Source organism: Pristiophorus japonicus, chromosome 16, assembly GCF_044704955.1.
Source record: "Pristiophorus japonicus isolate sPriJap1 chromosome 16, sPriJap1.hap1, whole genome shotgun sequence".
Lineage (NCBI taxonomy): Eukaryota > Metazoa > Chordata > Chondrichthyes > Pristiophoridae > Pristiophorus > Pristiophorus japonicus.
The window spans coordinates 120,755,004-120,768,351 of NC_091992.1; the positions used below are offsets into that span (position 1 = coordinate 120,755,004).

Consider the following 13,348-nt stretch of genomic DNA (forward strand, 5'->3'; position numbering starts at 1 on the left):
GGTAATAAGCACATCCATCTCCCTCTAACCTTCACGGACACCACCATTGCCCCATCATCGACATCTTGGGAGTTGCCACTGGCCAGAAGCTTAACTAGATCAACACGATAACTATAAAAACAGGATAGAGACTGCCTACCCTGATGAGAAGGTCATTTATAAGCCCTCAAAGTGTGTCTATTATTTACAAGACAATTATTGACCTGGATGCAGGTGCAGCCACAAGAGCTCAAGAAACTCGACATGTGACCTACTGTCTGTCTAGTGAGAGCTCAAAGCTGCACTTAGCAGTTTTTCTTTTACTGGGATGTGGGCATTGTTGCCAGGGCCAGCATTTATTGCCCATCCCTAACTGCCCTTAAGAAAGTGGCGGTGAGCCGCCTTCTTAAACCACTGCAGTCCGTGTGGTGAAGGTGCTCCCACAGTGCTGTTATGGAGGGAGTTCCAGGATTTTGACCCAGCGACAATGAAGGAACGGCGATATATTTCCAAGTCAGGATTATGTGTGACTTGGGGGGAACTTGCAGGTAATGGTGCTCCCATGTACCTGCTGCCCTTATCCTTCTAGGTGGTCGAGGTTGCGGGTTTGGGAGGTGCTGCCAAAGAAGCTGTGGCGAGCTGCTGCAGTGCATCTTGTAGATGGTACACACTGCAGCCATGGTGCGCCAGTGGTAGAGGGAGTGCATGTTTAATGTGGCTGATGGGGTGCCAATTAGGCAGGCTGCTTTGTCCTGGATTGTGGTATCGAGCTTCTTGAATGTTGTTGGAGCTGCAGTCATCCAGGTAAGTGGAGAGTATTCCATCACATTCCTGGCTTGTGTCTTGTAGATGGTGGAAAGGCTTTGTGGAGTTAGGAGGTGAGTCACTCACCACCATGTCTCTGACCTGCTCTTGTTGCCACAGTATTTATTGTGGCTGATCCAGTTAAGTTTCTGGTCAATGGTGACCCCCAGGATGTTGCTGGTGGGGGATTCGGCGATGGTAATGCCGTTGAAGGTCAAGGAGTGGTGGTTAGACTCTCGTTTGCTGGAGACAGTCATTGCCTGGCACTTACCATTTATCAGCATGCTGGCAAGGACTGCTTTATGATAGAGGAGTTGCGAATGGAAGTGAACACTGTGCAATGATCAGCGAACATCCCCACTTCTGACCTTATGATGAAGGGAAGGTCATTGATGAAGCAGCTGAAGATGGTTGGGCCTAGGACACTGCCCTGAGGAACTCCTGTAGCGATGTCCTGGGGCTGAGACTTCCAGCAACCACAACCATCTTTCTCCTTTGTACTAGGTAAGACTAGCCAGTGTTGAGTGTTCCCCAATTTCCATTGACTTCAATTTTACCAAGACTCTTTGATGCCACGCTCAGTCAAATGCTGCCTTGATGTCAAGGACAGTCACTCTCACCTCACCTCTGGAATTCAGCTTTTTTGCCTCTGTTTGGAACAAGGCTATAATGAGATCTGGAGCCGAGTGGTCCTGGCAGAACCCAAACTGAGCATCGGTGAGCTGCTTATGGTGAGCAATTGCCACTTGAAGGCACTGTTGACGACAATCATCAGCAAAGCGATGGAAGGCAAGAGTGGATTGATGAAGCTGTAATTTTCCAGACTGGATTTGTCCTGCTTTTTCTGAACAGGACATACCTGGGCAGTCTTCCACATTGTCGGGTAGATGCCAGTGTTGTAGGTATACTGGGACAGCTTGCCTAGAGACATGGCTAGTTCTGTAGTTTAATAGCCAACTAATGTGCTTAGGAAGGTGGTGAGCAGATCGGGTCCGTCCAGGGTGCCTTGGCTGGCAATGAGAATCTAATCAATCTTCTGTGGCAGACTCTGTAATACAATAACTATAACTGGCAGGTCCACAGTACTCCAGGGCACTGTTGATGATTGACAAGAGACCTGGCACACAGATGGGGCCTGGAGGGACAGACCAGTTAGTAGAGACTGAAATTCTTCTCAACTGGTTCCAGATAACTCTAAAACGCAGTCTTTTTGTGACCACTTACCTAAAACATAAGGCATTAGTCCTAGCTGAATAGGCAGTGGGAAGTTTAGGCCTCTCCTAGCAAAAATGATGTTTTTTCAGCTGAGTAAAATCCAGCAATGCTTCATACTCACCAACTCTTGCCAACTTGCATTAAGTTTTCTGGGCTTAGCCATGAGTAGGTTCCCGGTTAATATTAATGCCACAAATTTTAAAAAAGCAACAGTACTGTGACAGAAGCAAAATAAAGTTAGCAGCAAGAACTACTCTTCCCCAAATTAGTACTTCAGTGTTTTTGTGACCACTTACTGGTAATGAGCTCCCCCACTAATAGGGGAAAATCTTTTTTTTAAATATATTACAAAAAGGGATTGTACATGCACACTGCATGCAAACTTTGTGAAAATATACATTATTTAAAAAAACACTTTTACTATCACCACCATCACACCCACCCCTGCAAATATGAGTACTTTGGAGACAACCCTTCGTAACAACGAGCAATCCTACAGTAAGTACAACACACATAGAAGGAGGAGCTGAAGAGCTTACACAGTTGGTTATTTGGGGGGGCTTGGGGGGCGGGAAGCAGCCCCGATGTGCTTGGGGGCCAACCCCTCCATCTTATGGGCAAAACCATCGCACAAAAGAAATGGATGTTTTACAACATGAAGGTAAATTCACAAACTGATAATCAGGAATTAAGGAAGACTGTCAGTGATTAACTATGTGTATGATTTTTTTTATATAAGAAAAAAAAAGCCAAACAACTCCAACACAGAAAAATAAACAATCCTTCCAACCTGTACAGGAAGACGAATTTTGGACGTTACGCTATTTCCAGCTTCTGTTTCCTCTTGAATTTCAATTTCATCCCAGCTGGTGGCCGTGGATAAAATAGCTCCAGCTGAGTGAGAGTGCAATGTTTGAGTGAAACGGTAAACAAGAGCCTTAAAGAAGAAAATCAAAAATATTAAGTGGTAATAAAGGAATAATAAACCAAGAAAATAGAACAACTAGTCTCCACATCAATCCTAAAGTAAATCAGTGTTTGTTTCCAGCCTCCAGTTACAACAATCCCAAAGCGCCATGATCGTGTAACATGACATCAAAGTTCTCAAGGTATAAATAATGCATGTGCCCATATTTCTAGAACTTCACTGTTCAAAATTTACTGAAATTTACAATCTTCACATTTCCTAAAATGTATCCAATCCAATAAAGTATATTGCCAGTCATAAATCCAAATAGTTAACAGCATCAGTGTTTAAAACAACTCTTGTTACACAGGAAAATGTGCAGTTGTTATTATAAACACTTATTAAAAAGGCAGCCAGCCACAAACGCCACACAAGTCCTTTCATCTCGCTAATGTTGCTCAGTCTGAGCCACAGTTCATTAACACCTCGATGTGTAGAAGGCCTTCCCTGTGCAACAAGTCCTCCTGCACTGTCGTTATTGCAATGTAGCATCTCATTTCAGCGGTATCTGATACTTTGTCCTGGTCAGTGGACAGGCCGTGCCTAGGATTTTTATATCAGGTGAACATAGTAGAAATAGGTCACTTTTAGTAGCACATAAATTGTAGGACAATGGGATTTAAAGCCATCCCTTTTCCTTGGCCTACTGGGTATCCTCAAATGAAATGAAAATGCTATTAAAGCTACAGCACCACGGTTGTTTTTTCTCTCTCTGGTTTACTGCCCGTCTCCACAACCCCCTGATCTCAGCAAAGTATTCAATCAGCTGGTAGTTACACTCTGGAGGTGGAAGTTGCAGCTTGCCATTAGAATTCTCAACAGACACTTTGTATTATGCTGAAAAAGTCAGTGCAATAGAAGAATTAAATGTTAGTATTCTACAATATAATAACTCTAAGACTGAACACATTGGAACAGGATTTTTTTCATGTAAAGCTTAATTCTATTATTTGCAGGAAAGTCTATGGGTACAGTAACAGAATAAATCATTGCACAAAGCTTTTCTGTAGATTAGAGTTCCCAAATGCCTGTTAAAATGACTCATTTACAGTGCAACATGATTTTAGTAATCGAGATGGAAGGGATGACAAAAGAAAAGCGTGCAGCTGCTAGCCCGAACCCTCTGCTTCTCTGGGCCCCCTCCAGGCGGCATTAAGCTGTACAGGGATGCCTCAGCAATGAGAAGTGACTGGGGCACAGTGCTTCAGGTAAGATTTTAAAATGTTTCTTATTGTTTCAATAGCTTTGGCAATCACTGGAAACTCTGTACAAGGAAGCCATGAATTGTTGCTATCGCTGCCTTCAATTTCAGCACTGCTTTGATTTATAATGTGGTTGAGGCCAAAGGCAGGACTATTATGAAGTCAGAGGCAACATCATCATGTTTAGAATACAGATCATCCACTTGTCTTAGCAGTTAAGCCAGCAGCAAATTTAGATGATGGGCTATAAAATGTGCTCTTTGCTGTGAAGGGCACATTCCAGGCAGACTTGAGCAAGAATCACCAGTATGTCCGACTGGGATTTGGGAACAAGTACAGTGGATTAGGAACTAGTGGAGTTGTCCAATTGGAACAAAAACCTCCATTATTTAGGGTTAACAGATGAAATTAAATCAGGCAAAAGAAGCAATTACCCTGTATCTGTCAAAGCTATTGAAACAATAAGAAACATTTTAAAATCTTACCTGAAGCACTGTGCCCCAGTCACTTCTCATTGCTGAGGCATCCCTGTCCAGCTGAATGCCGCCTGGAGGGGGCCAGAGAAGCAGGAGGTTTTCAGCCAGCAGTTGCACGCGTTTTTTTTTGCGGTAGGGATTGTGGATGCATTGGTTGCAATTTACTAAAATTCCCTGAATTCTGGGGAGGTTCCAGCAGAGTGGAAAACTGCAAATGTAACTCCCCTATTTAAAAAAGGAGGCAGACAAAAAGCAGGAAACGATAGACCAGTTAGCCTAACATCTGTAGTTGGGAAGATGTTGGGAGTCCATTATTAAAGAAGCAGTAGCAGGACATTTGGAAAAGCAAAATTCGGTCAGGCAGAGTCAGCATGGATTTATGAAGGGGAAGTCCTGTTTGACAAATTTGCTGGAATTCTTTGAGGATGTAACGAACAGGGTGGATAAAGGGGAACCAGTGGATGTGGTGTATTTGGATTTCCAGGAGGCATTTGACAAGGTGCCACATAAAAGGTTCCCGCACAAGATAAAAGTTCACGGGGTTGGGGGTAATATATTAGCATGGATAGAAGATAGGCTAACTAACAGAGAACAGAGTCGGGGTAAATGGTTCATTCTCTGGTTGGCAACCAGTAACTAGTGGGGTGCCGCAGGGATCAGTGCTGGGACCCCCACTCTTTACAATCTATATTAACGACTTGGAAGAAGGGACTGAGTGTAACGTAGCCAAGTTTGCTGACGATACAAAGATGGGAAGAAAAGCAATGTGTGAGGAGCACACAAAAAATCTGCAAGAGGCCATAGACAGGCTAAGTGAGTGGGCAAAAATTTGGCAGATGGAGTATAATGTTGGAAAGGGTGAGGTCATGCACTTTGGCAGAAAAAAATCAAAGAGCAAGTTATTATTGAAATGGAGAAAGATTGCAAAGTGCAGCAATACAGCGGGACCTGGAGGTACTTGTGCATGAAACACAAAAGGATAGTATGCAGGTACAGCAAGTGATTAGGAAGGCCAATGGTATCTTGGCCTTTATTGCAAAAAGAATGGAGTATAAAAGCAGGGAAGTCTTATTACAGCTATACAAGGTATTGGTGAGGCCACACCTGGAATACTGCGTGCAGTTTTGGTTTCCATATTTAAGAAAAGATATACTTGCTTTGGAGGCAATTCAGAGAAGGTTCACTAGGTTGATTCCGGGGATGAGGGGGTTGACTTATAAAGAAAGGTGGAGTAGGTTGGGCCTCTACTCATTGGAATTCAGAAGAATGAGAGATGATCTTGTCGAAACGTATAAGATTATGAGGGGGCTTGACAAGGTGGATGCAGAGAGGATGCTTCCGCTGATGAGGATGACTAGAACTAGAGGGCACGATCTTAGAATAAGTGGCCACCCATTTAAAACAGAGATGAAGGGAAATTTCTTCTCTCAGAGGGTTGTAAATCTGTGGAATTCGCTGCCTCAGAGAGTTGTGGAAGCTGGGACATTAAATAAATTTAAGACAGAAATAGACAGTTTCTTAAACAATAAGGGGTTATGGGGAGCAGGCGGGGAAGTGGACCTGAGTCCATGATCAGATCAACCATGATATTATTGAATGGCGGTACAGGCTCGATGGGCCGTATGGCCTACTCCTGTTCCTATTTCTTATGTTCTTGATAAAGTAACTGAGATTCACGTAATCATAAATCTACTACAACAACTACTTATAGCAACAACGGCAAGTATGTGTGTTACATATGCAATTCACTCTTCCAGTTCTCTGATATTTGAATGGCAACTCTCCATTCAATCTCCAATCTCGGCTCCCACTCTATTTTGCTGGGGTGTCTTTAATTTTAAATCAGAAGCCTGGGCTGCAGGCAGAAGGAAAAGTTATGATCTAAACATTATAGTCCCAGAGAAGTGGAGCAACAACTGATAGTAAGGTGCTCACCTCCTCCAGTGCAGTGATGCAACAACTCTGCCTCCCAACTTTAATTCTGGTCCCTGCAACCAATTTAAAATTGGAGCTCGCCCGTTAGGAGATAGAGGGACACGAGATGAAAAATCAGCAGTGCTAAACTGAACTGAAATCTGAAGAGAGCTGTCCTTTATATGTCATAGGGCTGGGGGAGTAGAGCAATTGCTGACTGGAATACACTCCAGGACAAACATACTTTCCACAAGAAAAAAAAAAGCATTGTAAAGTTCTCTCCTCCTAAACAAGCAGCAGGTAAAACTGGTCACTGACCTTTGATATGGTAACGGTCCAAATCCGATAAGCACTTGTGCTCTGTTGCAACAGCTGATCCTTTACTTCCTGCCACTTGGCCTGTGCTGGCTTTACTTCGTGCAGCTTCCCCTTGCCCAACTTCTTGACAGGGCGGGACTCACGTACAAGCAGATCATTACTACTCGACTTGCCCAAAATGCACTGCTTTAGGTGAGGGCAGAGTTCTCCTATAGACTGGCATAACCGTGCCATGAAAAGGACAGCGTTGAGATTGCAATTGTTAGGAGAGTAAGTGCAGTTCTGTAATCTCTCTTCTGCCGTTTTAAGCTCTGCCTTCACACAGTCCAGGATGTATTGTACACAAGAAAGGCAATGTGTCCGTAGCATTTCTTCAACCTTAGCTGTATCAGCATACCGATCAAATGCTGAGCTCCGTAGTTGTGAGGATGAGTGGTCGTTTAAACTGTCCTGAACAGTAGAAGAATCCGGTGGAAGGTACATCACTAAATCATCCAATTTAACTTTTAACTTGGAGTCAAGTGCTGAACAGAAACTTTGAACACAAAGTGTGAGAGCTTGGGCCTTCATACAGAGTCCACTCTTTACAAACTGGCTACGATTGGCAACGCTGACCCAGGCACTGTCTGGTAAAAGGTCATTATTGCTCTCTGACCAAAGAAATGCAGCAACATTGTATTCAAACTCAACATGTTTGTTAGAAGGAGTGCTGGAGTTCTTGGCCTGAAGTTCCTGCAGAGCTGAAACTAAGAGCTGTTTGGAACTGTTTGAGATGGATTCCAAACCTTCTTTTGTTAGTGCCTATAGAGAAGGGCGGCTATTAATAGTGTCCAATAGAACCAAATTCCTCAATTATCATCTACAATAAATATTGTTAATATTCTATAATTATCTTTTAAATTGTTAATTAAAAGAGACAGCATTCCTCAATGTTGGTCTCAATAATGACAATAGGCATTTATATAATACTTTTAACAAAGAAAATCTTCCCACAGGTCTTTACAAAACCTTATGGATAAAATGAACATCAAGGCAAAGAAGGAGATATTAGGAGCAGTGACCAAAAGTTTGTTCAAAGATGTGGTTGTAAAAATGGTTTTAAATGGAGCAGAGGGAGGTGAAGATGCAGAGTGGATTATGGAGAGAATTCCAGATCATTGGGCTTGGACGTGGAAGACATAGCAGCTAATGGTGAGACAATGGGAGATGGTGCCTAAAACAGCAGCATCTGGGGAACAGAGAGCTTGGGAGCAGAGGAGGGTTGAGGAGAGTTGCAACACTGGAGGAGGTTACAGAGTAAGAGAGGAGCGAGGCCATGGGTAAGAATTTTAAATCTGAGGCATTGAGGGGGCTGGGAGCCAATGTAGGTCAGTGAGGACAGAGGTGATAGGAGAGCAGGAACTGGTGCAGCTAGGATATAGTCAGCAGAGTTATGGATGAGCTGAGGTTTATAGAAGGTGAAGGATACGAGGCCAGATTGGAAAACATTGGACTGGACGAGGACAGAGGACTGGACGAGGGTTTCAGCAGCAGATAGGTTAAAGTAGAGGCGGAGGCAGTCAAAGTTACAGATATGGAAGCAGGTGTTCTTAGTGATGAAAAGGATAAGGGATTGGAAGCTCAGCTTGATGTCAAATAGGACACCAAGGTTGTGAACAATCTGTCTCAGCCTAAGAAAGTGGCTGGGATAGGGAATGGAGTCAGTGGCCAGGGCTGAAGATGATGGCCCATGTTATAATTCTAAACAATTGGCAGGTTTGTTCTGTAAGTGTATGATGCAAATCTGATACTCTGTCTCCCTGTGTAATGTTATATTGCTGGAATTGTAAGAGGTAAATAAACCAAAATTATTAGCTTGATTTTTCAAACATTTTCACAATTGTAAAATATAATGTTCCCGGCTTTAACCTTTGAAACCCATCTTTATCGGTTATTAACGAGGCCACAGGGGAGTGGATCATTTATTTTCATAACCCCAGATAAAGAACACATTTACAATATCACTATACGTAGCACATTAGTGATTTGAACAGTGAAAGCGAGATACTGTAAAATCAAAAATTTCAAAGATCACTAGCAATGGATTAACAACCAAGTTGTTTGCATTTGTTAGGCAAAGGCTTGAAGTTATCTACCTGTAATCTGTCGAGGAAGAGCTGCTGAAGGAAGTCCTCCCAGAAGGAGAAAGGTTTCTCCAGTAGTCGGCAACACATAGTTTCCCAGTTTTGACTTATTGATTCACTGGTGAGGAGTTCCCACACTGCATCTCGAATTCCAGCAAGACCCTTCAGACTTTTCACGTAGATCAGCAGGTTCCCAATTCCCATCTTTATGTCATCCTTACACCTTTGATAAAATGGAAAGTCTAGGTCAGTACTAAAAAAATTAAATCACTGCATTTGAGAATGTATACATTATTAAAAATCTCGCATAGGGCACACACTTCATTTTCACAAATTTTACTTCCTGCTTGCATGAATTTTGGCCATAAATTTCCATCAATATCTAACATTTTAAATTACTATACCAATATACCCCATTCTATTTTGCTATATTGACTATCATGATGCAAATTCAGGCTCTGACTACTAGGTGGCTCTGTAGAGCAAAATTTGATTGCCATCTTGTATATAAAAATTTATACTCATCATTTATAGTTTCAATGTCACAAAATTTTACTGGTAATTAATGAAAAGTGATGGTCTTATCGAAGATAATTGCTACAACAGAGCCTAAAAACTAGCTAAGCATGTAATTTATTACTGGTATAAGACTGATAAAATATATCGGTGAATAAAATTTCCAACTTAGTTTATTGCTGTGTATATTTCTCTGTTAAAATAGCATTAGTTACCGTCAGATTCGCTCTGTGGCAGTACTCTTTATATTAGAACATAAGACATAGATAGGAGCAGGAGTAGGCCATGCGGCCCCTCGAGCCTGCTACGCCATTCAATAAGATCATGGCTGATCTTCGACTTAAACTCCACTTTCACGACCGATCCCCGTATCCCTCGATTTCCTTAGGGTACAAAAATCTATCGATCTCAGCCTTGAATATGCTCAACGACTCAGCATTCACAGCCCTTTGGAGTAGAGATTCACAACCCTCCGAGTAAAGAAATTCATCATCAGTCCTAAATGGCCGGCCTCATATCTTAAGATTATGCCCTCAGTTCTAGATTCTCCAGCCAAGGGAAATAGCCTCTCAGCATCTACCCTGTCAAGCCCTCTCAGAATCTTATATGTTTCAATGAGATCACCTCTCATTCTTCTAAACTCCAAAGAGTGTAGGCCTAACCTACACAATCTCTCCTCATACGACAATCCTCTCATCCCAGGAATCAACCGAATGACTCTTTGTTGCACCCCCCTCTAAGGCAAGTATATACTTCCTTACCTATAGAGACCAAAACTGTACACAGTACGCCAGGTGTGGTCTCACCAAAGCGCTGTACAAGTGTAGCAAGACTTCCTTACTCTGTGCTCCAACCCCCTTGCAATAAAGGCCAACATACCATTTGCCATCCTAATTGCTTGCTGCAGCTGCATGCTAACTTTGTTTCATGTACGACACCCAAATCCCTCTGAATACAAACATTTAATAGTTTCTCACCATTTAAAAAATATTCTATTTTTCTATTCTTAAGTGAATAACCACACATTTCCCCACATTATACTCCATCTGCCACCTTCTTGCCCACTCACTTAACCTGTCTATATCCCCTTGCAGACTCCGTCCTCTTTACAGCTTACTTTCCGACCTAACTTTGTATCAACAACAAACTTGGATAAATTACACTCAGTCCCTTCATCTAAGTTATTAATATAGATTGTAAATAGCTGAGGCCCCAGCACTGATGCTTGCAGCACCCCACTAGTAACAGCCTGCCAACCTGAAAATGACCCTACTCGCTCTTTTCTGTCCATTAACCAATCCTCTATCCATGCAAATATATTACACCACCCCCCCCCCTCCACCGTCCAACCCCATGAGCCCTTATCTTGTGTGGCACCTTATCAAATGCCTTTTGAAATATACTACATCCACTGGTTCCCCTTTATCTATCTGCTAGTTACATCCTCAAAAAATGAAAAGATTTGTCAAAAACAATTTTCCTTTCATAAAACCATGTTGACTCTGCCTAATTATATTATGATTTTCTAAGTTCCCCGTTACCACTTCCTTTATAATGGGTTCCAACATTTTCCTGATGACTGATGTCAGGCTCACTGACTTGTAGTTCCCCATTTTCTCTCACCTCTTCTGACTATTCTGAGTGAGAAGTTATGGGTTCAAGTTTGACTCTAGGACAGGAGGACATAATCTCGGGTGAACCAAATAAATGTTGCAAAGAGGAACTTTCATGCTTTCCAGTTGAACTATGGCCTCTCGTACGTAGTGATCTAGTGACACTAAGTAAATACTGATATCCTTTCAGAAATAAATGCCAGTTTGAGGCACAGTTTGACTTCTCCAGAAAAGATATATATAATTTGGAATTTTTGCATAAATAAAAATTACCACAGGTGTATAATCAGCAGCCTGTCACACTTGAAATATTAAAGAAATAAACACATTTCTCAATGTGAAGCATAGTGCTATTCTTTCTTTAAACAGGTATGCGTACACACACAAACACATGGACAGCTCCTCTGTTTAAAAAAAACACAATATTAACTTCACTACAATAAAGCTTCTGAAATTTGTACGCTAGCTTTTCTTTAAATAATGCTAAAAAAAAAACAGACACTGGGATGGCTCAGGGTAAAGAAGGACACGCACAAAATTGGGGAAAAGAAGGGGGAGGTGAAAAGAGTGGAAGAGGCAGTAAATCTCAATCTTAGAGATGAAGAAATCCATGAGCTCGTTGCATTTGGTGCTAAAATTAATGTTGATAGAATAAATCAATTGTGGATGCCCTAATGCCAGTCAACAAGCTCCCCGATGGAGTGGAACTAAACTACAGAACCAGTGGGAACCTGTTCAACCTTCGCCGTCTCCAGGCCAGATCCAAAACCACCCCAACCTCTGTCGTCCAGCTACAGTACATGAACGACGCCTGCGTCTGAGCACATACAGAGGCTGAACTCCAGGACATAGTTGACATATTCACTGAGGCGTACGAAAGCATGGGCCTTACGCTAAACATCCGTAAGACAATGGTCCTCCACCAGCCTGTCCTCACCGCACAGCACTGCCCAGTCATCAAGATCCACGGTGCGGCCCTGGACATCGTGGACCACTTCCCATATCTCGGGAGCCTCCCATCAACAAGAGCAGGCATCGACGACGAGATCCAACACCACCTCCAGTGCGTGCGCCAGTGCAGCCTTCGGCCGTCTGAGGAAAAGAGTTTGAAGACCAGGCCCTCAAAACTGCCACCAAGCTCATGGTCTACAGGGCTGTAGTAATACCTGCCCTCCTGTATGGCTCAGAGACATGGACCATGTACAGGAGACACCTCAAAAGTTGCTGGAGAAATATCACCAACGATGTCTCCGCAAGATCCTACAAATCCCCTGGGAGGACAGGCGCACCAACATCAGCGTCCTCAGCCAGGTTAACATCCCCAGCATTGAAGCACTGACCACACTCGATCAGCTCCACTGGGCAGGCCACATAGTTCACATGCCAGACACGAGACTCCCAAAGCAAGTGCTCTGCTCAGAGCTCCTTCACGGCAAACGAGCCAAAGGTGGGCAGCGGAAACAATACAAGGACACCCTCAAAGCCTCCCTGATAAAGTGCGACATCCCCACTGACACCTGGGAGTCCCTGGCCTAAGACCACCCTAAGTGGAGAAAGTGCATCCGAGAGGGCACTGAGCACCTCGAGTCTCGACGCCGAGAGCATGCAAAAATCAAGCGCAGGCAGCGGAAAGAACATGCGGCAAACCAGTCCCACCCACCCCTTCCCTCAGCGACAATCTGTCCCACCTGTGACAGAGTCTGTGGTTCTCATATTGGACTGTTCAGCCACCAAAGAACTCACTTCAGGAGTGGAAGCAAGTCTTCCTCGATTCCGAGGGACTGCCTATGATGATGATGTACTCTAATGCCACTGGTTTTTGCTCTTCAATGTTCAACAATATACAACTAAAACCCATTTGCTTACATGTTGATCCATTGCTGAAGAGTGTCTCTAAGGTAATCACGGTTTATTGGATGAGCAAGGGTCCTCAGAGATGGCTGAAAATCCACAATAGAAGGTGGCAAATATTTGAACCAACTCTCAGATTTCACCTCTTCTTTTAACACTGTGATTCCTTTATCTGCAAACGTTAAGCAGAGGTGTTTAGTTGCCATACAGTGAATACAGCCAAAGATTTTCACCAATATTTGCAAATATGCACTCTGGCTGACAGCAATGATCTTCTACCTCTGATAATTGCATTAAAACCACAGCTCTTACACAACTGAAATTTTCAACGTGACACAAAATCTGATGCTGTTGTTATACACCAGTACTT

The 13,348-nt window shown here is 43.0% G+C and overlaps 1 protein-coding gene across 2 annotated transcripts in view; it reads right to left on the reverse strand.

Moving 5' to 3' along the window:
• The window catches only part of cog1 (component of oligomeric golgi complex 1), a 42,053-nt gene that overhangs the window by 22,814 nt on the left and 5,891 nt on the right, over positions 1 to 13,348 (reverse strand). For both annotated transcript variants that reach the window (XM_070857762.1, XM_070857763.1), the window contains exons 5-8: positions 12,994 to 13,150; positions 9,011 to 9,221; positions 6,876 to 7,676; positions 2,789 to 2,935 (exon numbers count right to left, since the gene is read on the reverse strand). In XM_070857762.1, coding sequence (XP_070713863.1) covers positions 2,789 to 2,935; positions 6,876 to 7,676; positions 9,011 to 9,221; positions 12,994 to 13,150 — 1,316 coding nt within the window. The remainder of the gene's footprint in view (positions 1 to 2,788; positions 2,936 to 6,875; positions 7,677 to 9,010; positions 9,222 to 12,993; positions 13,151 to 13,348) is intronic.